The sequence below is a fragment of the Euwallacea similis genome, chromosome 7 (genome assembly GCF_039881205.1).
Source record: "Euwallacea similis isolate ESF13 chromosome 7, ESF131.1, whole genome shotgun sequence".
NCBI classification, from domain to species: Eukaryota; Metazoa; Arthropoda; class Insecta; order Coleoptera; family Curculionidae; genus Euwallacea; species Euwallacea similis.
The window spans coordinates 1,155,860-1,183,051 of record NC_089615.1 but is presented as its reverse complement, the minus strand read 5'-3'; the positions used below and the strand labels follow the sequence as shown (position 1 = coordinate 1,183,051).

At 34.6% G+C, this 27,192-nt stretch overlaps 1 protein-coding gene across 1 annotated transcript in view; it reads left to right on the top strand.

Moving 5' to 3' along the window:
• Camta (Calmodulin-binding transcription activator) overlaps positions 1–27,192 on the top strand; it is a 179,387-nt gene that overhangs the window by 94,231 nt on the left and 57,964 nt on the right. Inside the window, exon 4 of the mRNA XM_066391703.1 lies at positions 15,826–15,917. Within this exon, the coding sequence (XP_066247800.1) occupies positions 15,826–15,917 (92 nt within the window). The remainder of the gene's footprint in view (positions 1–15,825; positions 15,918–27,192) is intronic.

Genomic DNA, 27,192 nt, shown 5'->3' with positions numbered 1-27,192 from the left:
AGTTCTTCATTCATCCCTATGATGGAACACTCATGAGTCTTCACTGACTGCTTCGCTTGTTCCTAAGGGCCAAATTATTAATGTGCTGTTAATTTTAATACTCATCTTCTATGGCAATTAGCTGGCAACTAAAGTTGAGAGCATATTAGTAATTTGGCCCTATGTGAGTTGAGTTAGGATTAAAATAGCTTAAAATTAAAGTTTTAAGTTCAACAACGCTAGCTAACCTCTAAATATTAAGCACTGAATTACAAATTCATATCATTTTGGACACATACAGAAAATTGTGCCATGTACACGATTAACTTAAATTATACAAAAAACGTTACTAAAAAAATGAAAAAAAAAAACAGAAACATACAGCCAATTAATTTAGCTCGTACTCAACGTATCTGTCAAAGCTACTACCAATGGGCGAAGTGCGCAACCCATACTTGTCCATGATGTACCTATTTTATTAATTTAAAATAATCTCATTTTTACTAATGAATTGGCAGTTTTCATAGTTGAAACTAATGATTAAACGAACTTGCCTTCACATCAGAGCTCAGCTGACAAATGTTACAAGTAATAACAATGTTCGTGCAATACTGTAGATCCAGGACTTAGCTTGAACTGAAACCAATTTATATCATTTTCTTGTCATTTCTTGCTAGTACCAGGCCAATAAAAAAATCATGCACAAATCTCTTTCTGAAAGCAATAACAAATTGTGAGTCATATCATGTTATATTGTGAGTCATATCGCGTCATAGTTCGCCAGCTTTGCTTGACCAGTAAAATTCTACTAGTTCCAGAAAACTGTATTTAACTAGTCTTCTACCAAGAAGATAGATAGGATAAATTGTGTGTTTTCTTCTAATTCAGTAATTTGGCGAAAATATAGAAGCTTGACGCAGATAAAACTTTAATATTGGGCGTCCGATTTCACGGTGTCTACGTGAGATTTTTTGTACGCATTACGCTTAAATTTATGTTTGCCAATAAAGTTTATGGATGTGAGCAGGCGCTTGTAAATGATACCGCTTTAAGTTTAGTGTGGCGAAACAGCACCGAGACATGCACATTATAATATATTGGAACATATATAAAATATCTAATAAAATGTGTACCGTTCGGCAACATTTTCTTATCAGACGTGATTTGAATACCCGTGTTATCCCTGATTTTTATAGCGCCGGGTGCCCTCACTCCCAGTTGCGTAATAGGCAAGACGAGTATATGTCAACCGGTGAGCTCTTATTTCTTATCCCAGACATTCCGGTTAACAATTCCCATGTCCCGGATAAAGATTTACTTTGTTACGGGAGAAATCAAAGTCTTTCGGCGGCCATATATTTCGCTATAACTCGTCGAGCCTACACCCGGTCGAAACCCCAAAATAGGCCATAAAAATACGATGCGAAAACAAGCACAAAAGAAAAAATAATTCCGGCCATTTAAAAGAAGGAAAAACGTCTCTGTTCGCGCTAAAATACTGTTTTCGGCCTTCGCCTTCGCTTAGCCTGTTCGTTCTCCGCTTTTTTTTGATTAATTTTCTTCACGATTTATTACTCATTATCTGAGAGGAATTATGCCGCTTTGTCGAAATATTTACTTTTCCTTCGAAAATAAAAGTGAACCGAATTAAGGAGAAAGTTATGATGGAAACTTCGGTGTTTTTCTTCCTCGTGCATCATAAATCGATTATCCAATTCTGCTACTCCATTTTTAATTTCGGATGAAAACTTATAGAGGGCATTAGGGTGATTATACTACAAATTTTGGGGTTGGATTTCTCTTAATAAATGATAAAGAAATTCTAAATAACCAAATGCTCGCAACCGTCTCATTTCCATAATACAGAGTGTCAAAGTTAATATTTTATTTTAATTTATTTACTAAAAACTTTTTCTAACTTGTCTATATCTACCTCCACCTAGGAATGTAATTTTCAATAATATGTAATATCAAACCTTTCAGATCGTCATTAAAAACTCCATGATTTTCCGATTTCTACAACCAAAATACTCAAATCACTTGAAAACGTGAAGAACTGAGTGGTTCCAGATCCCTTCTTAGGGAAATAAGTACATTTTCGCGACTTTAGATAAGTAAGGTTTAAGTAACCTTAATGGTGGGGTGAGAACAAAACGAGCCTTTCGGGGGATACTTAATACCAAACCCTCCTTAAACCTATCTCAGAGAGTGCTGGGGAACAGGGCAAATGAAGGATGTGTTTAATTAAATTTTTTCAGAGGGGATAAAGTGAGTTTTGAATCCCTCGAGACTAAAAGGTTGCTTTTGGCAGATCACGTTCGTGATTAGATTTTAATTCGAGGCAAATTTGAGGTACATTAGTTCGGGTTGTATGTAAACCCTGCACAAAGATGATTGAGAGAATGAATTTAAAGGAATCATTTCAAATTCGGGTAGATTTTGAGTTCGCTTTTCTCAACAATGCGCTCATATTGTTGCGCTCAAACCTCGAAGATTCCATTTACTAACAGTTGCAAAATTAGTCGTTTTAATTATCGGTCATTGCTCCACCCTAAATTTTCGCAAAAGCTCATCGTCACTCTTGGACGCAACAAACTGAAGGGTGCAGACGTGGTAGTTAAGAATAACTACTGTTCAGCAACAAGCATTGAGCGCGTCGAAAAAACTTTTTTATTTACTATTTAACTAGGAAATGCGAACAGTGATTCTTTACCGCACGCATATTGCAGTTGCATTAAAGTGGTAGCTACAATATTTTTCATATGAGAATGTGTGAAGACGTTAATTGCTAATCGTTAAAAAAAGGTATATGCACGAGGTAAAGTACAGCCCAGGTACTTCTCGCCGGACCTCTGTCAACCTATAACACTTTGTGCTGGAATTGTACACACAATCTTTTTTACTTGGATTTTTATGCATTAGGTAATAAACGTAATGTTCTGTTCAACTTTTAATCAACCTAGATGGACTTCATTAAATCCAGAACAGCGAAAAATTGTTTTTTTCCTATTGTCCACATCGGGGGGTCCACCCGCTCTAGGTTTGAAATCAGTGCGTGCGTACGCCTGGAACGCATATTAAAATTCATGGCTTTATATTTGCATACGGCCACAACTCGAATTTATGACATTAGTAGAAATGTGAAATAATGCGCTATCGTGTCGGTATTCGAGCAACGACGTACTGATAGCAACAACATCCTTTTTATTCCGACAAATGCGAGGCAAACATGTTAGTATGTGACATATCAAATTGGATTAAAACCAAAAATTATCATAATGAGAAGACATCTAATTACTGCTTCGGTTTTCAAAAATCATTTGATGGATTCAAAAGTAGTAAAATTACGAGATCATCTGGAGAAAGAGGTTTGGTAAAGTTCTACAGGAACGCCGAATAGAAGTAACGAGAGAAGGAACTCTTCAAGAATCTACTGAAGTACATGCAAGACAAAAGAATCATTCAGCAAAGTGAGCGATGCACGAATTAACAGTTCTGGACTTGAACCATTTTAGCACAGATTTAGATGGAGACCTTAAAAGAAAACTGTTCCTAAATCCAAATGAGGAAATAATAACGTGAATAGGTGTTGAAGATGGAAGAAATAATGCAAAGAAGACTTCACGAAATCCTTCGCTTGGCGAACAATCTGGAAAGTTGAAATCGATGTTTGACTAGAAACCTCAAGGGCGGAATAGGAGAGGACACGTCCAGATGGAAAGTGTTTCCTCTTTATGAAGAGCAAAAGGAAACGAACCGAGACGCATGGCGCTGTGGTTAACTATTGCTTGAGACAGACAGAAATGCTTTCCATGGTGGTGTGCAGACTATTTTATTTATAACCCCATTTTAATGAAAATTATAAGAAAATATAATATTATTGAAAACGTGAATTATATAGATTTTATTGGTTTATAAAATGATATACAGGATGAGTCGGCAGGATCGTGCCAAACTTCCGGAGTGTATCGTACATGAAAAGTAAATGTAACAAAAATGTTGTTATCCAATTTTCATTTGTTTATAGGTCTAGCATAAATATTTTTTTTAACTAACTTTCTATTTACGACGAAAATACCTTTGTTATTAGTGATACTGAAACTGATTTGACGTTTATTTTCGAGTTCAATTAATGTCTTACAAAATGCGTAATATTGATTCAAATTTAGAACATGCAAATATGGTATTTGTTTATGGTTTTTGTAATATAGTGAGAGGGAGATATTTTGATTGTTTAAAAGTTATAGCGTAAATCATTTTTTTAACTAGCGTTCTATTTACGATAATAGTAGGAGATGCAACGACCAGCTCACGAAGAATTGTTCCTCAATTGAGCATTCTACAAAAAAAGTAATAAACACACTTCACGAGCAAGGTTTGTTCATACACTCACTTTCACATGAAATGCACCACCCAGTAATAATAATAATTAAATCTTGTAATTTTGGCACAATAATGCTTCATAATAAAGTATCAAATGATCAGACTTTCAGTTAAAAGATACAACATTTGATAATGGAAAAATTAATAATGAGTGACATCGCCTCGTACGGCAATTCAAGCACGTACTCTTCGTGGTATGCTTTGCAACAAATTATCAATATCTTCCTGGAGTATTTCATTCCATGCTACCTCAAGATGATGTCGTAGGTCATCCACATTGTTTGGAGGCCTCGGTACATTTCGAAGACGGCGACTCATCATATCCCAAAGATGTTCGATGGGCGATAGGTCCGGTGACCGTGCAGGCCAAGGCAGTATTTCCAATTCTGCTTCTTCCAGGTATCGTCGAGTAATGTTCACACTATGTGGTCTTGCATTATCCTGTTAGAAAATGCCATTTGGTAAAGTTTGCATGAAAGGTACTAATACTGGCCTCAGAACATTGTCAATGTAGCGACGTGCGTTTAGGGTGTCTGGAACGAACACAAGAGAAGATCTTCGGCTAACACATATCGCACCCCAGACCATAACACTAGGTGTTAAAGCTGTGTGGCGCCTTTCAGAAAATTGCAAATTTCTTCTTTCACCTCGGTATCGTCTGACTCTTTTACGACCATCATTGATCCATAAACAAAATCGCGACTCGTCACTGAAGACGATATTGTTCCACTCATGATTCCAATCAATTCGTTCTTGACACCAGGCCAATCTGGAAGCTTGGTGTTGGGCGGTTAGTGGCAGTCGTAGATTTGGGCGGTATGAATGCAGGCCAAAAGACGAAATTCTTCTATAAACTGTTGCCATCGACACCCGACGATTTAGAGCTCCCATCCAATCTACTGCAACAGACATTGTTGTTTGAAATCGATCACCAATGGCCATCCGTCCTAGGAGTCGATCTTCACGTTCGTTGCTGCTACGGGGAGGACGTCCAGCTGGACGATGTCGCTGAACCCTTTCTTCAGACCACGAAGACCATATTCTCGCAATCGTGGTGTGGTTCCGATTCATTCTTCGGGCAATCTCACGAAAGGAAAGTCCACCCTCCTTCATGCCGATAATTCGCCCTCTATCAAAATCCGAAACGTGGGAAAAATTTCGACGCTGCCTCACTGGGGGCATTTAGAGATGTCTTGTTCACAGTTCAACAACAAAATAAATTGATATTTCGATGTAAATATTATTTTATTTATTTACAATTGAATAAAAAATCTAATAGGTCGATGACAAAAAAACCACTAGCATTCTTTCTTTTTTACTGAAAGTCTGATCATTTGATACTCTATTATGAAGCATTATTTTGCCAAAATTACAAGACTTAATTATTATTATTACTGGGTGGTGCATTTCATGTGAAAGTGAGTGTATATCCATATCAAGTACAAAGAGTACAGCACCTACAACAGGAAAATTATGCTAAATGTAGAGAATTTTGTAGATGGATGAATAATAATTATGGTGTTGTATCAAGCATTCTTTTCACGGATGAAGCAACATTTATCTATGACGGCGTTAATAATACACGTAAATTATCATGTATGATTAGACGAAAATCCCCCTGCAATAATCGAAAGTAATTTTCAACATAAGTTTTCAGTAAGCGTGCGATGATTGAGAATTATTTAATTGGCCGTTTTATTTTGAACAATCGCCTCGTTGGAGAACACTCTTTGAATTTAATTCAAAATGAATTACAAGGACCTCTAGAAGACGTTCCTTTAAACATCCGAATCCAAATGTACTATCAGCACAATAGATTCCTGCCCATTCCGCTTGACAGATAGTAATATTTAGACGAAAGATTCCTAGGGCGTTGAATTGGTCGCAGTGGTCCTATAAGTTGGCCTCCAATATCTCCAGACCTCACACCATTAGACTATTGGTTGTGGGGCTGGTTTAAAAGTGAGGTATACAGAGTAAAATTGGACACTCGAGATGTACTAATCTAACGTATTAAAAATGCTGCAGCTAATATTAAAGAAAGATCTGAAACAATCAGAAACTCAACGAATGCTCTTCATAGACAAAGTCGAAAATGTTTAGAAGTCAATGGCGGTATTTTTTTTAATTTTATTAACACAAAAGTATGATAACCAAAATGTTAATTTTTGAAGTATGTACATTTTTTGGCTTTAAGGTTTAATTTTATTTACGTTATAAGTTGAAAACAAATGAAAATCGGATACAACATTTAAGTTTTTTTACATTTATTTTTTGTGTATAAAACGCTCTTGAAGTTTAGCACGATCCTCCCAATTTACCCAGTATATAAATAGATACTCGGTTCAATATTGAACGCTAATGTATGTTTGCTCCAGGTTATATAACAATTGTATGAAAGTTGTACAACTAGAAGCTAACCAATACACAATGGCATTATATCAGGAAATAAAATGTACATGTTATATGATTCCCTACAATAGAAATTCTAGTTATGTACCTGCAAAAAGAGACTTTATTTGGACCAAATATCATATGCATTCTCATAAAGGCCTTGCAATTTACAGTAACATGTTACAATATATACATATATTATATATTCATATATGCATATCCTTAAAGAGGCCCTGTACCAAAACCGACATCAAAACTTCTTGGAAGGGGATACTTTTTTTGGAAGACAACAAATTTTGCTGGGGCCTCTCTAGCTCGGGGCTGTGTATCATTGATCCACCTGCTATACACAGCGGGGCAACTGAATCAATTTGAATGTGAATGAGTAATGAGGGTGTATCATGAGGACGTTGAGCTTAATCAGAAAAATAAATGATGGTAAAATTATATTTTTTAGGTACTTAAATTTGTCCTTAAACGCTTTCTTCTCATACTTTAATAATTGGAAATGATTCATTTTTATATGACCGTTTGTGACCAACAACATTTATTTGAAGGGTACAGAATCGTCTCCTACGAACTTTTGTGATCTTTATCACGTATAATATGTGACACCCCGTATATTCGTAAACGCAGTTGAATTTCATTATGAAATTCGGCAATTTACTCAGTGACTCTCACGATAAACTACAGTCCTTTTCACATTCGTATACGTGGTGCATACTAAATTACACTTTATTAGTGAGGGAACTTCGCTAGTAATAATAATTGAACCAAAACTGTTAATGAATGGAGCATTTCCAACAAATTAACCCTCTCGTACATTCTATTTAAGTCGACGTAGACAAAGGCTAAGTTCATGATTGGTTATGGTTGTTATATGAATTTAACGGGTGCATTCCCTGCATGTTCTCTTGCGGTAGCTGCGAACAACAGCTTTGCTAGTCGTAGTGCATTTGATAATGATATTCGCAAAGATCCATTTATTGGAAATTAGTGCCACCCAATGGCCGTGTACGTTGACTAAACTGAGGAATGATTGCGTTCGTAAGGTTGCTGTATCGTTAGCTGAGACTGCACGGACCCGGTTGTTGTGGATTCAAAAGCAGTGTGACATAGATCGTTTCTGTGGCAGCATAAAACAAAGTTTCAAAAAAGTAAATAAAAATAAAAAGCACTACTAGTGGTGTGTTTTAGTTTCGGCGTCGCGTCGTTCCCTACATACGGCGTTCGGATACAAATCATCAAGAAAAGGCAAAGGCGACCACAAGACTCCGGGCTGGGGCTCCATAATGTGCACTTGGCCACGACGTTTTATCAATAATTCCGGCTGCAATAAATGGCTCACGCATGATGAACTTAGCACTCTACGTGCCTTAGGGATATTACTTCACGCCACCAGTTCGATAGTGTTTCAATTTCGGGTTATAGACCGACAATATGGCGTATATTGCTTTCCGGAATCATCAATTTTCAGCGGTGAGGATATGATGTTTCTTCCGGAAACAATGTAAATATGATCTATACTAGAAGAGCTAGCAATCTGCTTGGGGATAACTCATGTAAATATTTAAGTTTTGAAAATATCTACAGAACGTCCCGGAAATATTGGTATAAATGAATGGAGCGTGCTAACAGATAAAAGAACAGAGCAGTTCAGGAAAATTTACTAACAAAACAAGAAGTCTAATGGATTTAAGTCGGGACGTTGCGGTGGCCACAAATGGTCACTATCCTGATCAATGGACAGTTCTTATTCAAGATTCTCAACTCTCTTACATGAATAGGGAATGGACGATCTTACATAAACTAAAAACCTTGACTTACTGCCAGAGGAATATGCTCTAGAAAACGAGAAACCCAGTACTCGCTCCCATTCAGTGTTGCCAGAAGTTCAACTGGTCCAAAAATAATATCTCCCAAAATTTTACACAATGTTTTTGGGACGCCATGTATAAACGAAAATCGAGATTGTTCTAGACTAGCTTATGCGATACAACTGAATTTGCTATTTCACACGAATGTTACAATTCATATAAAAGAAGGGGAGAACTGTACGAGTTCAGTAAATAAAAACACATTCGTCGAGCATCAGAGACATGTCATTTTAGGAAATCTGTCAAGTCAGCATCTCGTTAAGTTCGTTTGGGCCATCAGTTGCATGGCGGTCGATGTTTTATTCAAGAAATCCTTTACGTGCGCGGCTTTTTGTCTAAATGGCCGACATCGGTCGAAAGCGTGGAATTTACGAATTCAACAGACGTGTGCAAACATAGAATTCAACCTGACAGACGGTAACAGGACATTTCCTTAAATAATTAAAATTATTTAAGAGCTCCTTCCATGGATTTTGCAGGTTTCAAGGTTTGAGTTTAAAGATTGAATGTTTATTATTTGAAATTTATATTTGCGTGATTGAAGGCTGACGTTCAAATTATTAAAAGCCTTAGAAGTATTTTTCATTAAGCGCTTAATATATCAAAATATTCGCTCGAGAAGTTTACGACGAAATTTAATTTCGAACAGCATTTATAAAATATCGTATTGTAGAAGCCGGTATTTCTGTAGTTGTGGTCCCATGATAAAGGAACACGCAAGAGGAGCCGAGAAATAAATTCAATCTTATTTCGGGAGCTTTTTGAGCAGCAGCAGAAATATTCAAGGCGATTTAGGGCACGAATTTTGAAACAACGCCAATATAATAAATTAATTCCGACCGCCCTCATGCAACCCGTTTATTTCTTATTCATAACCTGACCCGTTAAAATGCACATTTAATTGCCTTCCGTCCAATATCAAAATGATTATAACTCTATCATGCTTATGAAATAAACGAGCAATTTTCAGAAATTTAATATATGGCTTGTGTTCAGTGTCAAGCATTGGACGGACAAAGAACACTTAATAATACTCACCCAGTGCGTAAGTGTTTGCGGAATGTCATTTGGGAACATGTATGCACCAGTTATCGCTGAAATCACGGATTAATAGTGCACACGCACGTTCTAATCATACCGGGGAATAGGAGATTTCGATCTAGAAAATTGTTACTGTTAAGTATACGGATTTAAAGTTTAGTCGCAAATAGAAATTTTCGCAAGTGGCTGAAAATATGTATTATTAGTTTTGAGCCACGTTATTATTCCTATCGTTGGCATTATATGTGCATAAAAAAGGGTGTCGTTTCTCCGAAAAAAACTCACGTCTCTAACCGTTTTCGAGATATTTTCAAATAAGGTTTTTCACTGCACTGCCAAGAATGATGCAATAAACATAATCAATTCATTAGCTGCTCACGCTACGAAGCACACGGGCACCATCATTGGTCGAATTTACAATTTTTTTATTATTCATATATGTACAGGGTGTTAGTAAATAAGTGCAAAAGATTTTAACTACTAACCTAAGCGTTTTCGGACTTGGGTTTATATGAATTTTTTTACTTAAAAAACTCTCAGCAATCACCCATTAAAATCTTTTGCACTTATTTGCTAATGTCTTGTATATACTTTATATATACAGGGTAATTCATTGGGAATGGAACATAGCGAAACCTGAGATAGGGGACACCAAAATATGACGATTAGACTCAATATTTCTTATATAAATGTTGCGCGTTTCAGAATTATAGGGTGTTAAAGTTTGAAATTTTATTTTAAAATTCTTTAATAACTTTTTGTGTTTTTGTAGTATCAATACAAAAATTGGTATACTAAAGTTTTGTAAAATGTCAAGTAAGAATTTTGATCTCATTTTTATATAGCTCCTAGAAGGCGCTAGTTACGACTCACTGCTTCGGTATATTTGGTCATATTTTTATATGAATGCAACTGAAGCCAAATTCTATTCCACATAATGAAAGAATGTCTATTTTTACTCAAAAAAGGTATTCTTGTTTAATCCTATATCTCTCTTCGTTTATGAGATTTTTACCCATTTCGTGTCGTACCATTTCAAATCTTCAAAAACGATGATGGCTGCAAATGCGTCAATATTTCAACCACATCGATGGATCGATCATGGAATTGAATTTCCATAGTTCGCGACAAGTCCAGACCTAAAGGTCAAATACCATACCTTTATTTAAAAAGAAATAAAACATTTATTAACTTAATTTTATTGATTTTCAAATAAATCTTTTGCCGCATTAAAAACAAATGAAAAATAATTCTTATTTAAGTAGCTGTTCAAAATGACCTTCCACTTCAATACACTTTACTATTCTTTTCCTCAAATATCTTAATACTTTTTTATTTGAAATGGGCGAAACTAACTTATGGATAAAAATCTTGTAAACGAAGAGAGATATCGGGATTAAATAAGAATGCCTTTTTTGAGTAAAAATAGACGTTCTTTCATTATGTGGAATAGAATTTGATTTCAGTTGCATTCATACAAAAATATGACCAAATATAGCGAAGCAGTGAGTCGTAATTAGCGTCCTCTAGGATCTACATAAAAATTATATCAAAATTTTTATTTGACATCTTACAAAAGTTTAGTATACTAATTTTTGTGTTGATACTACAAAAACACAAAAAGTTATTAAGGAATGTTAAAATAAAATTTCAACCTTTTACACCTTGTAATTCTGAAACACGCAACATTTATATAAGGAATATTAGATCCAATCGTCATATTTTTGTATCCCCTCTATCGGGTTTCGCCATCTCCCATTCCCAATGAATAACCCTGTATATATATTATGTATTTTTACTCTACTATCTATATATTTATTATTTTAATTTTTTTTTATTTAGTATTTATATATTATGAATATTTTACTTTGTGTAGAGCTATGAGTAAAAAAGCGAAGATAAAGGAACCTCTCTCTAGCCTGCCTACTGTCTTGCCCATTATTTTCTTTGCAAAGACGTCCATTAGCTAATTGATTGCTTGACATTGTGCGGTAAACTGCCCCAAGGAAATTATTGTGTTTGCCAGACTTCGGTTCTTTTTTCAGCGCCTGGAGCTTCAGCGTCAAGTGCTCAACGTCTAAGGGAAGAGTCGTTTTGTTTTGAAAAAAATGGGCTCCTTAATAATCCGCTCCGAAATTTCCTGGTCTCTCATATTGTAGCAGAATTTCAAACATCCTGTATCATACAAATAATTTCACGCATTTCCCTCTAATTAATTATTCAGTAAAATTGCCATGGAGGATTTGAAGTCTCGTTCCCAAATAATCCCTGCTATTTCCGTTTCTATACGACCGTGCCGGAGAACGACGAATCTGGAGCTTAATGTGTTAATATTCATCGGGGAATAGGGAATGATTATGATTATGCTAATACGCCATGCAAATGATGATAGAAGGTCGTTAGAACAGCCTCCCTTTGCGGTACGAGTAGTAAAAGTCATTTGCCCTCCGAGTGAGCTGAGTTTAAACCGAGCTGGTACATCATCAAATTTAGACGATGGCGTGTGGGAGTGGAATTTCCCTTAAAAATTCGACATTTTTTTAGCGAGAAAAAGATCGTCTACGACTTTTTCTAAAGCATTTGATGTATGTCTTCTATAAACGTATAACGTCAGTCGTGAAATGTTACACTTGTTTTATCTAGAACATTGTTCGACATGGATACACAAATCGGCAATATTTCTGAAAAGAATGCTATCGAAGGAAATAAAAAAACCTCCTCCATTAGATTTATTCGCCATAAATCTCAATGGCTCGATAAGTATTTCGGTGGTGGTTCCTTTTTAACATGATAATGCCTGAATAGCACGTTTGAAGAATACACCAGAAAAATTTAGTTCCTCAGATAATTAAGGTATTAGAAAAATTTCTGATCCATAGGTTCGTATTATAGCAGTTGTAGCAATAATTCTGGTTTTATAATTATGTATTAATTGACATAAAATTCTGCATGAGGTACTCGAAATACTCAGTTAGTGGGTGAGATTTAATGTTTTTTGAGCAACCGTAGGCGAATCAAAAAATCAATCGAAACTCCAAAGCCTGTATTGACTTTCTCCAAAGGAAATTTGGGATGTTTCACGCCACTCAGCTTCGTACTCCAGAAGAATCTCAATTTTTTTTATAGGAAATAATTTCCCTACTGGAAAGTCTTCATGCTACAGGAGTATGCCTCCCTTAACAAGCCTCCAAATCATCAGTCATCAAAGCATATTAGATGGAGAGCAAAGAATGTATGAGCTTGCGATATAAAATACTGTTTCTTCAATACGGTATTATACTGTTTTTAAAGACGATTTAAAAAAAGATGGAACATGTTAGGAAAGTGCTGATGGCATTTTCGCAAAATCTTCTGAGCGTTCAAGTAGAAAGGAAAGAGGATGTTGGGCAACCCGTTTTTCTACTTATTGGCTTTATCAGGCATATATGCGGAGCTTGGAAGGAATGGAAAAAAAGAAAATAGAAATTACTTTACTTTTCTATCCTTTCCAGGACACACCCGCATCTGCGTCTATCTTTGGATATGTGCAATATATGTGTGTATCTACTTTGTTCACTCACATGCCTAATGAAGCTAATAAGTAGAGACACGTGTCGCTGGATCACCCAACATCCTGTTTCTTTTCCAGTTGATCGCTCATAGAAATTTTACGGAAATGCCGCCAACGCTTTCCCAGCATGTCCAATCATTCGCGCACCTGTCTTTGTTCCAAATTATTATTAAGCTCATTTATACAAGGTATTCCAAAATAAGTCTGTCAACTGCTTACTGTAGGTTCCTGCGATCGAAATAAGAAAAGTGCATGCGAACATGGGTTTGTTTTTGCTTCCTGTCTGAAATACATAGCGGAAAAGAATTATTTTTTTTTTTTTTAAGTTTTTTCCTAATAATTCCGTTTTGGCATTAAATATTTTTATGAAAAATAGAGAGTGTAAAATAGGTGTGGAGACACATCTTTTAAGGGGAAAACCATGTTTCAAATTTCACTAGTGGCGTCCCGATTGATGTGATCTGGAATATTTTAAACGAGAAATATGATACGTCACTGGTTAAAAAAATAACAGTTTTCTGAGTGCTCTATATTTCTGTGAAAAAAGGGTGTCTTGAAAATGTTTTACAACGTTAACCGTTTTCATGAAAAAAAAAATTTTGCTAACTAATATTAAAACTACAAGACTAACATGCATTACGTTACTTATAAAACAACAATTAAATAGAGTGTTGAAAATGCCCTTCACCCACAAGAATGCATGTCTCGGCCTTTTTCCGCATATTATCGGACACTATTTGAAAAATCCCTAGTGTATTTTTTATTGTGTTAAACGAATGAATTATGGAATTTCTCAGTTGCAGATTGTTGCGTTTTATTTTTTCCGATGAAAACAGTTAATATTATGAAAAAATTTTAAGAGACCTTTTTTATACAGAAATATAATGCACTTAGAAAATTTTTATTTTTTTTACCACTGACACATTATATTTTTCGTGTAAAATTTTCCGGGTCACATCAATGAGAATGCCATTAGTGAAATTTGAAACATTGTTTTCCCCTTAAAAGATGTGTCTCTACATTTATTTTGCGCTCCCCAATTTTCATAAAAATATTTAATGCTGGAACGAGCTTATTAGGAAAAACTTTAAAAAAAATGTATTCAGACAGGAAGCGAAAAAGGACCCATGTTCGTATGAACTTTAATTCTTACTTCGGCCACAGGAACCTACAGTAAGCAGTTGGCAGACTTATTCTGAAACACCCTGTATACGAAATGAACTATACACCATGCCCAAAAAGTAGACAACCACCCAATTATTTGTGGTAATCACGTAGGATTGCTAGATGGAATTTGGCATACAAGAATGAACAGGTATCTGTATCAAGCAGTCCCTTTAGCGATCTCGCCACGCCATGATACTGTCCAGAAATCAACACTTTAATCTTAGATGGAATGTCCACTTTTTCAATTTTATTCTGGATTCCTGGTATTTTTTGATATATTCTGATGCGAAAATAAAAGAACCAAATTTACAAGATAAATGAGAACGCCTTCGTGCATCATAAGTTATAGCCAACACTTCAGATATTTACGGAGTACCATGTTTGCATATTAAAGTTGAATCAAACTTTTCTAACAAATTATCAAAGGCACCAATCGCGCAAATATTATCTTGAACATAACTTCGAGCTAACAAAGATAGAGCGCAACGGAAACAGACAAACATCAACACACGTGTTTAAACTTGAGCTAGTAAGTTGCAAGCTGTGCCCAATATAAATAAGAACATCAACAACTCGAACTTCCATCACTTGGATCAAATCGGCACATTCGTCCGGAAGTCAAAACCGGCTGGCGTAATATTGGGAGTTTAACTAGAAACTTGTAAGTTATAGGTCAAAATTGATAAACGGACTTTAAGGTACCTAAGGAAGGGAGGCAATAATGTTTCAAATTTAATGACTTGCTCAAGCTTTTAAAGTCCTTAAGTTAAATACGTTGGTGTATTTATTGAAATTATGAGAGGGTCTCCTAGAACTGCGTTCATGGATGATAAAAAACTTTCAAGATTAAAAAAATCTGAAATTTTGATGGTACATGCAAATCGAATTGTCGAAAATGTTTTCAATGTGGCAGCACTTCCGGTTGTACCGGAAGTAGATGTCAGATTAGCTCAGTCAATGCTACATAACCTAAGCCGAACATCAACGATTTTCGAGATATTAACGGTTGAAATATCTCAGTTTTTGTTCCATTTTTCGACAATTAACCGGAGGAAATTAGTCGAAAATTTCCATATAGTTTTGAAAGACCGCCTTATCAAGTTAATAAAAAATTGCAAACGAGTTAAGGATGACGACTAAACAAAACCATTAATCTGCACAAAATGTTCCATTGACACGAACTGAATTTCAAGACGTTACTTCAGACATGTTAACGTCTTTAAGCTTTTATAGACAACAAAACTGCACTGGGAAACTTTACAATTCAAATCGTTTTGCACCCAACTAACTCCCGAAAGTGCCTTTTTCCAAACTTTACGTATAGGACGGTCTATAGGTTTTTACTGCCAACAAGTTGGGGAGGTGAAATTGTTTAGAAACTGACCATAAATCTCCTTTTACTAAGTGAAATAATGTTGTGGCGTCTTTTTGCAGACGGAGAACCCATCAAGCTGCCCGAAAACTTGGAGAGCCTGCCCCGTGCCGACCACTTCCCCACCCAAAGGCACCGCTGGAATACAAATGAGGTGAGTCCAATTTCTTATTTAGTTTAACTGAATAATGTAAGTCGACTTGCAGTCTCTTAGGAGCATTACGTCAAGAATATGGAGTATTGTGCACTTGGTGCTCCATTTGCATTTTGCCATTTACATCGTTATAAAACTCTAATTGTTTTTGACAATTTATGAGTTCGTTAACTTCACGTAACGTCAGAGTTTCATTTTTGTGTTTCGCTGGACGCTCGTTTTGGAGTTGGTGAACTTTAGCTATCGATTGTATCAGCTCGGGATATAAATATCTATCACCGGGTTAAACAAGTGTCAAGCCGCGGTTTGCAAGTCATTTTAACCAGCAGAGGGCGAATGCACACCACAAAAGGGCGTTGCAAAGATCGAATGGAGTTCGGCGAAAAAGTCACATGAATGAGTTTATGTTCAATAAAAAAACTCCATTTTTGCCTATTTTTAGCGTGGCCTTAACAAGATCAAGGTGAACGGGCCAAGCACATAATTACATAAATGTACTGGTCATTTCATTATCATATTGACCCTAAAAAAAATTCTCTGCGGGCTGCAGTGCTGCTTGGGACCTATAAAGGAAACACCGTTTAATTTTCTCTCTCAAGTTTGTTTATTCCCAGTTGAGAGTCTCAGTTTCTTCGCTTTTTCTACTTCTTTTTTAAGCCAACTCCAGGACGATACGATCCACAAATCATGTTAATACTGGTGGATGTTACGCGTTGAACGAATAAATAATAACTTGTAGGATTGGGGAATTGACCAGAACTGGTCATATGAGTGGTCCAATAACTGGACCCTGGAGGTCATGAAATGGAAAGATTTGAAGCTCATTTCAGTCTGTAGGCGGATCCGAGATGTCTCCCGATAGCCTTTTTATTAACTTCAATTGTCTTACTAATTAACTTTCAACCAGATTCGACAAAGAAATTTCAAGATCCTTGCGGATAACAGAGACCTTTGTACGGATCTGGAAACTTCTTTGCCGAATTCCTATTTAATAAGTTAATTAAAGTTGATAAAACGACAATAGACATTGATTCGAGATTTCAAGAATCGGGCTAATGGCCTCTATTTACCACCGAAAACCGATAGAGATTGACATGGGATTTGTTGGTTGATTATAAGGGTCTTTGGAGGCTTTGGTCTCTGAAAGTGCGGGAACTCATTTTTAACATGAGGCAGGAACAAGAAAAATTAGAAGGGCCAATAGGTCTTAGTGAAATATTAGTTGGTCCGTCAAGTAAGACTATGTTTTCACCCCTTAAACAGCTTCAGAATATCTAAAGATGATTCTAGTTGAGAGGTTTTACTATCTGTTGTAGTTATTCTGAATATATGTAATATACATATATTCAGGGTGTTCGATTTATCATGCACATGCGATTTTCTGGAAAACCAAGAATTTAACACAAAAATTTTTTAAATAAAGTTTGTTTGGGGTAAAGGGGCGCTTCTTTTGGCATAATTTGTTTTCCAAAAAACTGTCATTTAGAACATCTTTTCAAGGTTATTCACATTTTTTCTAATGGAAACACTATATTTTTTTGATAAAAATGGGTATACCACTAAAAACTGAAAAACATTTGTTTGAAAAAATTTTTGATTCAAAGCTTTTTTGAGTATTTTATTTAAAGAAATAATCAAACATTAAGTAAAGCATGGAACAGCATAAAAGTTTTCCAATCCAATAAATGTTCAAAATTCTATTAATTAACGTCGTATACAGATGCGAGCAAAAAAATAGCGTCACCTATGCGCTCGCAGCTTTAAGTTGAATATTTTTCTACCAATTGAGATGAGTGAAATCATAAACACAACACGTTCTTTGAACACTTTTAAGAACAATCTACATGTAATTTGATGTCAGTGTATCGTATATTAAAGAAAATGTTGAGGAAAATTACAAAAAAACACAAAAACGAAAAGTAGGTGACGCTATTTTTTTGCTATATATAGCTGTTAAAGTTATTCTGAATATATTGAGCATTTCTTGCACATTTCTTTTTTTCAGTGTTATAAAAAATGAAATTTAATTCCATTTTAGGCCAGTGCCAATTTAAACATGTAAAGCGTACTTTATGACTCATAAATTATCATTTAATATGAAAATTTAGTTACTGTTTGTTGCGTTTGTCGAAAGACTACAATTTAAAATGTCTGCTCGCGTTTCCTTCAGCTACTTCCGCTTTATATCGCATAAATTACCAATTGCAGTTAGTCTTTAAAATCAGTCGAAATTTTATCGACACGTTAATATTAATGGGGAGAGTTTTTCCAGGGACTCTTCATAATTTGCAGTCAGTCATTGATACCGCAACGCTCAAGTACTCATTAGATTATAAACCCTTTTTAATGGGTTTTCTCAGCATTTTCGAGTAAGTCGAATGCAATCCACTACCAAAATCATAGATAACTTTACTTCATGACTTAATGCCATTACGCTTATCTTCCCCATTATCCTGAAAGAAATTTAATATAAAAGAGCTGCCTTTGTCGTATAGTTTACTAAGGTTTATTATTCGATGGAAAAGCTGCCATAAATTCCACAGGTTAGCGTTTCAGGTTAGGTTTTGCGGCCACCTGACAACAACTCTCCATTTTTGTGTTTTGTTATCGGGACGCATTTCGCTTCGAAATAAAACCACAATTTATGCAAAGTCAGGCTCAGGCATTTTTGGGGCCGAAATTGCATGTACAAAATTGCTAAAATTGTTCTGATAACACCAACTCTGTTTATTCCTTTTTTAGGAAAAATACTTGTAGGTTGTTAATCAAGGCTTTAATGGGCGAAAATAAAAGAGCACGCTCTCCGACTGTACCCCGGTAATCTCATATGGTTAGGTGATTTCGTTATCGGTTGGATCGCTATGTAATACCTTCGAACGACCAGCTAATACGCTATAAAATTGTTATTATAAAATTGCGGGTTTCTTTATAGCCAATTAATTTTTTTTAGCGACCTCCTTCACCTTCTTGCTTGTTTTCTTCCCAAGCATTGATAGTTGTGATTGCTGTTGATGCAGCGATGGTCGCAATAACTTATAATACAAGGTGTAATATATTATCATGGAGATATTTCAGATAGCGATAGAACACTGCAAAATAATAAAAAAATGCTAATAAACCCATAGTCAAAAACGCACCATTTTCGATATCCATATTGTCCATATGTAGAGGAACTAATTAAAAATTTAAAATAAGCATGTTTCGAAAAAAATATTTTTTTTAGAATGAATAAAATATATTTAAGACAACCACTATAACTAGACTATATTATACTAACCCCTTTGCCTAACAAGACAAGAAAGACGATCCCGCTTCCTATTCCCTTCCACTACACTGTTGGAATATTTCCAGGAATCGTAACCTTTTTGATTTTTTTTTATGTCACGGGCAAAAAGGCCAATGAGGCCGATAACCTTTTCTTAAGTGAATAAAGATGTATATTAATTAATTAAATTTAAAATACATACAGGATGTACCGAAAATCACTGTCAAAAATGGTATCACGAGATTATTTGGGTCAAAACATTAAGATTTAGGTCAAAAGTTATTTGAAAAAAGTTTCTCGTTTAGATGCTATTGGCAGTCAAAGTTCTTGAAAAAAAAACATACTTTTTGCTATATCTCGAGAATGCTTCAATGGATTTTAATGAATTCCATTGTGCATTTATTCATTATTACAGGGATTATTTTCATGTAACATTAATGTCGTTTCGCAATGTGAAAGTGGTAAATTCTTAGCCATCTTCGTACAAAAATTATCAGAACTTTTCATTGGGTAGCTGCATCGTATCGTTTTTTTTTCTGATGATACATTAGCCCTTTCTCCAACTTTTCTATCTCTTGGAAATTTCTCGTACGGTTAACATTTCACGTCGAAAAAAATTATTTTCTATTCTCATACAGAACATCAACTTGCCATTCCTTCGATAATTATCGACACTTGTTGATGTGAACGCTGACGTCACTTATGGAAAATGTCATAAAAATGAATCAAAATTTTTTGACGTTTCTTTTGAGTTGTTTCTTTTAAGAACAATAAATTCTTTTAAGAACAATAAATTCTTTTAAGAACCCATAATTTTAACCATATCAGTCATTTCTTTATTAAAAAACACCATTATTCGACGTGAAACGTTAACCGTGCGAGAAATTTTCAAGAGATAGAAAAGTTGCAGAAAGGGCTAATGTATCATCAGAAAAAAAAAAACGATACGATGCAGCTACCCAATGAAAAGTTCTGATAATTTTTGTACGAAGATGGCTAAGAATTTACCACTTTCACATTGTGAAAAGACATGAATGTTACATGAAAATAATCCCTGTACTAATGCATAAATGCACAATGGGATTCATTAAAATCCATTGAAGCATTCTTGAGATGTAGCAAAAAGTATGTTTTTTTTTTCAAGAACTTTGACCACCAATAGCATCTAAACAAGAAACTTTTTTCAAATAACTTTTGACTTAAATCTTAATGTTTTGACCCAAATAATCTCGTGATACTATTTTTGATATTGATTTTCGGGACACCCTATATATTTTGTTTATGTCCTTTTTTTCAGGCTGTTTTGTTTTTCATAGGGTTCATATGTAGAACAACCAATTTGTTGATTTATATTATTGTGTGATGTCAACTTTGCTACTCACAGTATTAATTAAAAATATTTCAAGATGCCAAGAGGTGTTCATTTATCACATCAGTTAAAAGAAAAAATTTTAGAAAAATTGGAAAACGGTGAAAAGCAACGTAAAATTGTAAAAGATTTAAATTTAAATAACTCAATAATATCAAGGGTGATTTCTAACTAAAAATAGAGGAATCTCATATGAACTTCCGAAGTATGGCCGAAAACGAAAACTAATAAAGTGATGGACAGAAGAATTAAAACGTTATCAATCTAGGATCCGTTCAAGAGTGCAAGTCGCATACAACAAGAGTTATGTGTTTCAGTATCAGTGAGTACCATAAAACGAAGATTAAGAAGCGCTGGTTTATATGGGAGAAAATCCGCAAAGAAGCCTTTCATCTCAAAGAAAAATAGAAAGGCTAGATTGCGTTTTGCGAAAGAGCATGTAAACTGGTCTTGTGAAAAATGGAAAACTGTCCTTTTCTTAGATGAAAGTCGATTTAAACCGTTCAAATCAGGCTGAATTTGTTGGGTCAGAAACCAATTAATGAACGGTTTAATCCGAAGTATACTAAATCGACTGTTAAACGTTGAGGTGGCAGCATTACAGTTTGAGGGGTGCTTCGGAGGGTTCGGCATGTTCATTAGTAAAAATTGATGATATTATGGATCAATATGTTTAGAAAAATATTCTGGAAAATTACACGCTACCCTAGGCAGAAAAAAGTATGAGCCTTCGGTGGATGTTCCCACACGACATCGACCCAAAGCATTCCTCCAAATTAATTAAAGAGTGATTAACCATACATAATGTTGATATGATGATCTGGCCGGCCCAAAGCCCCGATCTGAACCCCATAGAGAACTTTTGGGATAAAATTCACAGAAGAATTTGTGAGAAAAAAATAACAAATGTGATGGATTTGTTCAAAAAAGTTCAATATACTTGGATCTGAATATCTGAAGATTATATTGAAAAATTATTAAAGTCTATGACAACAAATGTTGGGAAGTAATTAAAAATAAGGTATATGTTACTTGATACTAAATGAAAGATTTAAATGTAAGGGAAAGTATAGGAAACGTTTTAGTTGCTTTACTTTTGACCCATATGTTTTAAAGTATTTTTTTAATTTACATTTTAAAAAATTTAACAATTAAACTTCAACATTAATATATTTATTTTTAATTTTAATTAATAATTAATGTAATAAATGATATCAAATTCATGTTGTTATAGAAAAAAAATCAAATTTAAAAAATTGCTCTATATATGAGCAAAAGTGTACATGATGACAAAGTTTCACATTTTTTCATATGTATTTCTTGAGCGAAATTTTTGAAATTTCTTATACTTAAAACGGTAAAAAAACGCTAAAACTCAGTCAGACAGGAATATACCATACGACTCTAAATTGTCCCCCCCCCCCCCCCCCATTCGACAGGTTTACTTTTTTCATTCTAAAGCAGCATTAACACGTTCAGTTCCGACAGTATACTCTGTATACCGTCAGGTTTCCTCTAGTGGACCCGATGGTACACGGTGTGTACCATCAGCGGCGAAAAGCCAGTAGTACACACCATGTACCACTGACTCAAATTTGATGCAAATTACGGAATATCAATAACAAACGGATACAAAATATAGAAATGCCACAAATGCCATTAATCTTGATAGATACCATGAATACTGAAATTCTTCCCGGCAGTGAAAGTGTTAAATAAGACAAAAACTACTAACTTTTGGACATTTGTTTATTTTTTAAATGTTGCTTGCGTCCCCGATAGCGTAAAATGTCCGATTTTTTAAAATTGAAACATGGATCAAGCAACATCTTAAATAAAAGGTCTTGTAAAACTACGTTTAATGGTGTATTACGATTCAAAATCAGTCCATTACTTTTTGAGAAAAACAACCATAAATTTGGGAAAAAAGTACTATTAAATCTCAGTTTTTTTAACCAAAGATTGGGGGGTGTTCTAAAAAAAAGATATGAAGCATAAAATAGTATATGACTCAAAAAATATACTATAACATGAGGAAAAATGTCAAACTTTGCCACCTTGTATACAGGGTGTTTCAGAATAATATGTCATAAATTTAAGGGGTGATTCTATGAGTGATTTTGAGAAAAAAAGTTTATATGAACCTAGGTCCGTTTTCGCTTTCTGTCTGAAATACAGAGTCTTAAAGGTTACTATATTTTTTGTTTTTTTTTTCAATAAGACCGGATCTGCATTAAATATTTTTATCAAACTTGGTGGGCGTAAGTTAGGTGTAGAAACACATCTTTTAAGAGACAAACAAATTTTTAAATTTAAACAGTGGTGCCCCCAAGGCCATGGCCTTGATTATTTTTTGTGAAAAATATGTCACACCGCTGCTTTTCGAAAAGCAAAAATCGCTTTCTTAATTCTAGTTCTTTTTGTTAAAAAAATGGTCTCTTGAATTCTTTTCGTAACATCGAGCGTTTTCAAACAACAAACGAATTAGTTAAAATTGTATGTCATAATAACGATCAAATTAGTTATAATAATACTTAATTTATAGTAATTTATAACAACTATTCAGACAAAAAAAAAATTAAATAAGTTGCTGAAAATGTCCTCCGCCTGCAACGACACATGCCTCAGCCCTTTTTCTCATATTATCGTGCATTCTTTAAAAAATTCCCGGAATATTTCTAATAGTGTTACAAGAAGCTATTATGCGATTTTTTTTCATGGCTTTGAGAGCGCCACTGTTTAAATTTAAAAATTCCTTTTTCTCTGAAAAGATATGTTTCTACACCTAACTTACGCTCATCAAGTTTGATAAAAATATTAAATGCAGGTTCGGCCTTATTAAAAAAAAAAATATATATATATAGCAAACTTGAAGACCCTGTATTTCAGACAGAAAGCGAAAACGGACCTAGGTTCATATAAACTTTTTTTTCTCAAAATCACTCATAGAATCGCCCTTTAAATTTATGACTTACTATTCTGAAACACCCTGTATATAGTAGTGGAAAAAAGTATGGAATATTTGGGCAAATTTTAATAATTTCTTTTTAGGCGATATATTTTAACAAAATAATATAAATTTTGTTTGTATCCAATGTATTGAAAATATTGATAAGCACATTTACTCCTTTGTCGATATAAACAATTTTTTTAACAAATTTTTGTATTGGCTTGGAAAAATGTATGGAATATGCTATTTTCAATAATTTTATAGGTTAAAGAAGGATTTATTTTGCATTTATAGTTGAATTGATTTTCACAGTTCGACAAACCAACATGCCTAAATCAGAATATTATTCATCAGGCTCGAGAAAAAAGATTGTTGAGATGGTGGAAAATGGCAAAACACAACGTGTCACGAAGTTTAAGCATCTCTCAAGGTGGAATATCCAAAATTATACAAAAATTTAGAACATCTGGAGGTGTAGATACCCGCAGGAAAACAGGACATTCTTCAAAAACAATACCCGAATTGATAAAACTATTAAAAGGATATCTTTAGGAAATCCCCGTAAGACATCTCGCCAAATAACATAAGAAATTATGAGGCAATTTTACATTCAGATTACTAATAGAACTGTTGAAAATAGGCTCATTAATGAAGGATTAATGGGACATATTGCGGTAAAAAACCTTTACTTTCAAAGAAAAACAGGATAAATCAACTAGAATTTGCTAGAAAACACTTATTATGGATTATTAAAAAATGGAATACTGTCCGCTGGAGTGATGAAAGTAAATTTATGTTGTTTGGATCGGATGGTAAATAATATGTAAGAAGACCAGTAGGGAAAAGATACTGTCTTAAATATCAAGTTCCCACTGTAAAACAAGGAGGTGGGAATATAGTGATTTGGGGATGTTTTTCTCGTTCTAGTGTGAGACCCATCTACCGAATAGATGGAAAAATGGATCGTTTCCTGTATTTGGACATTTTGAAAAATAAGCTGCTACCATTCACTGAAGAATCAATGCCATTAATTTGGAGATTCCAACTGGATAACGATCCAAACTATACCTCGAAGTTAGTTACTGAGTGGTTTGCAACAAACATCAATATAATCCAGTGGCCTTCACAATCTTCGGATCTCAATCCTATAGAGCATCTGGGGGAGATGTTAGATCATAGAATTAGGCAACACAGGATTGGAAACAAAGAAGAATTATAGCAAACTATCCAGGATGAATGGATTCAAATTCCTCGGGAGACATTGGAATCATTAGTCAACTCTATGCCCAGAAGATGTTAAGCAGTAATAGATGCAAATAGTTACACAACAAAATATTAAGTTATTAATTTGTATTAAAATAAAAAATCAAAATTTTCCATACTTTTTTTCAACCACTTATTTGCATTTTGAAATTAATAATTAAATACCTCAAATTTTAACTTACTATGCATTAGTACAATTAGGTAACAAGTATTGCAAAATAAATTTGACAATTTTAATAACCTTCAATAAAATAGAAAGAAAAAATAATATTTATTGAAGTATTCCATACTTTCTTCCACTACTGTACATACTATATCAAAAATGGTGCGTTTTTGGTTGGTTTATTAGCATTTTTTTATTATTTTGCAGAATACTATCAACCCTTGGAATATCTTCAAGATGATATGTAACACTCTGTATAATGTTTTTACCCTCGGAACGGTAACTAGAACGTTACCGGTACAATTCCAAAGTGATAACCCTAAGTGGTGGTACTAGTCAAATTATTCTCCATTTTAACAATAAAATTACGACGGTTCATGACATTATTTATCGGAACCTATATGAAGCCAGTGTCAGCCGTGATTTTGGGCAAGAATCTTAAATTACCTAATCGGGAAATTACCTTCAATTATTTTCAATATTTTCTGAGATATCTAACTTCAAATATTTTCAATTTTTAGCATTCGAATGGGAAACACTTTTAACCATTGTTTTATCAGGTCTTTTTTTCCAAAAAAGGGCGAAATTTACTTTTAATTATGTAAGTTAACTCTCATTAACTCGAAGCAGCTTCCTGGGAAATGTTATCTGTTAAAGAGTTTAATATGTAAAGGAACGAAATGACCCCATAATGGAATAAATTGCGAGACATTACCCTTAAATAGCCGCAACTGAACAATTTCACCGTTTCTTCAGACGAACTACCCTATTTTATTGTTATAACATCGTTCCATATTGCCCTCGCTCGGTCTCACGTGCCCCATAAAATGTTATATCCGATTTTTTAGGCTTAGAAACAACTGGAAATGGTAGTGCGCAATTAGAGCACTGCCCGAATAGCATATGGAAAATATATTTCTACTAGTTGGTTAACTACGTAATTATTATTCAAGAGTTTTTGTTCTGTTGGTCTAAGTGCTCGTAAATCCATAGATTTCGTATTAAAAGGTTGTGAGTTGTTTCCAAAAGTTAAGAGCGCAAGAGAGTGCTGAACAGACGGGAAATTAATTGCATTAGAGGCAGTGAAATGTTCGATCAAGGGAAAAGCAGAGCTGTCGAAAAGTATGTCGTAGTCTTCAACCTCTATGTTCGGCACTACTTGTTTCCTTCATTCGACACAATCCACCAAAAATCGTCATTTCTACAACATTATCAGCATATTCATTCTACAACCGGGCACCTTCTAAGAAGATGTTAATCTTGCGGAACAATCTGTCAGAAGGCCAATAAAATGATTAAACCTCTTTTCCATTTGTTAACCTTAAGAATTCGCTACGCGACTTAAATATTAAACCCGAACTTCAGAAACTCGGAGATTTTAGTAGAGCTCGCAGAGATTCTCCTAATTTGCTAAACTTCCAGCAAGTTGTTTTCATTTGAGATGCTTGAACTTTATTCTCGCGTTTCCCGAAATAGAACGGCAATTTACTACTTTTATTCTTTCGGCACAATTTTTGGATCTTTACTTCTTTTATGGCCCAACCTTCGTTTTATTAGCTTTGGGATAACTTAATCAAGACATAAAGTCCCGCCATAATTCCACGATATACGACGCACATTTTTTTCGTGTCGCTTAACCCTCTTTACTTCAGAAACATCAATTCTCATCAGATAATATATTCTAATGCCAGTTTTATGGGATCAATTGTCAGCTATTAGCACAAGCAAATTTTCTTTCAACGAGAAATTTATTGCGGCAGGGCCTGGAACGTTCCAACTCGGATCTCATCAAGGTGTAACATTTCCAACAATTCCAGATAATGGAGCGCGGTAATTGAGACCCTTTTAATTAATTAATATCACGCCCCCATATATATTTTATAGGGATGCCGACTTTCGGGCCTATAATAGTTTACAATGCCTCCGACAGCATCGACTACCTATTATTGTTAAAAAGGGTTTTTTTGATTAGAAGTATTGTGCAAAGGGGGAAGAAAAGTTTTCAGCGGCAGGGTCTCTAACTACATTAGATTGTTGTGCCCTTCAACCGAGCACATCCTGTGATTTAAAGGTTGTCTGACCACAAAAACCGGAAATTCGCAAGGAACACCGAGTTTCGGAGCCTAATGTTCAAACCACATGACCTGGAATTTCGGCCTAGTACATAGAGGGTAGTTTTAAGGATCTCATACTTCATGGGAATTTAATATAATAGGGGTTGGGGGAAAAACCTTCTACAATTGTAAAATATCAAATAAATAGTTA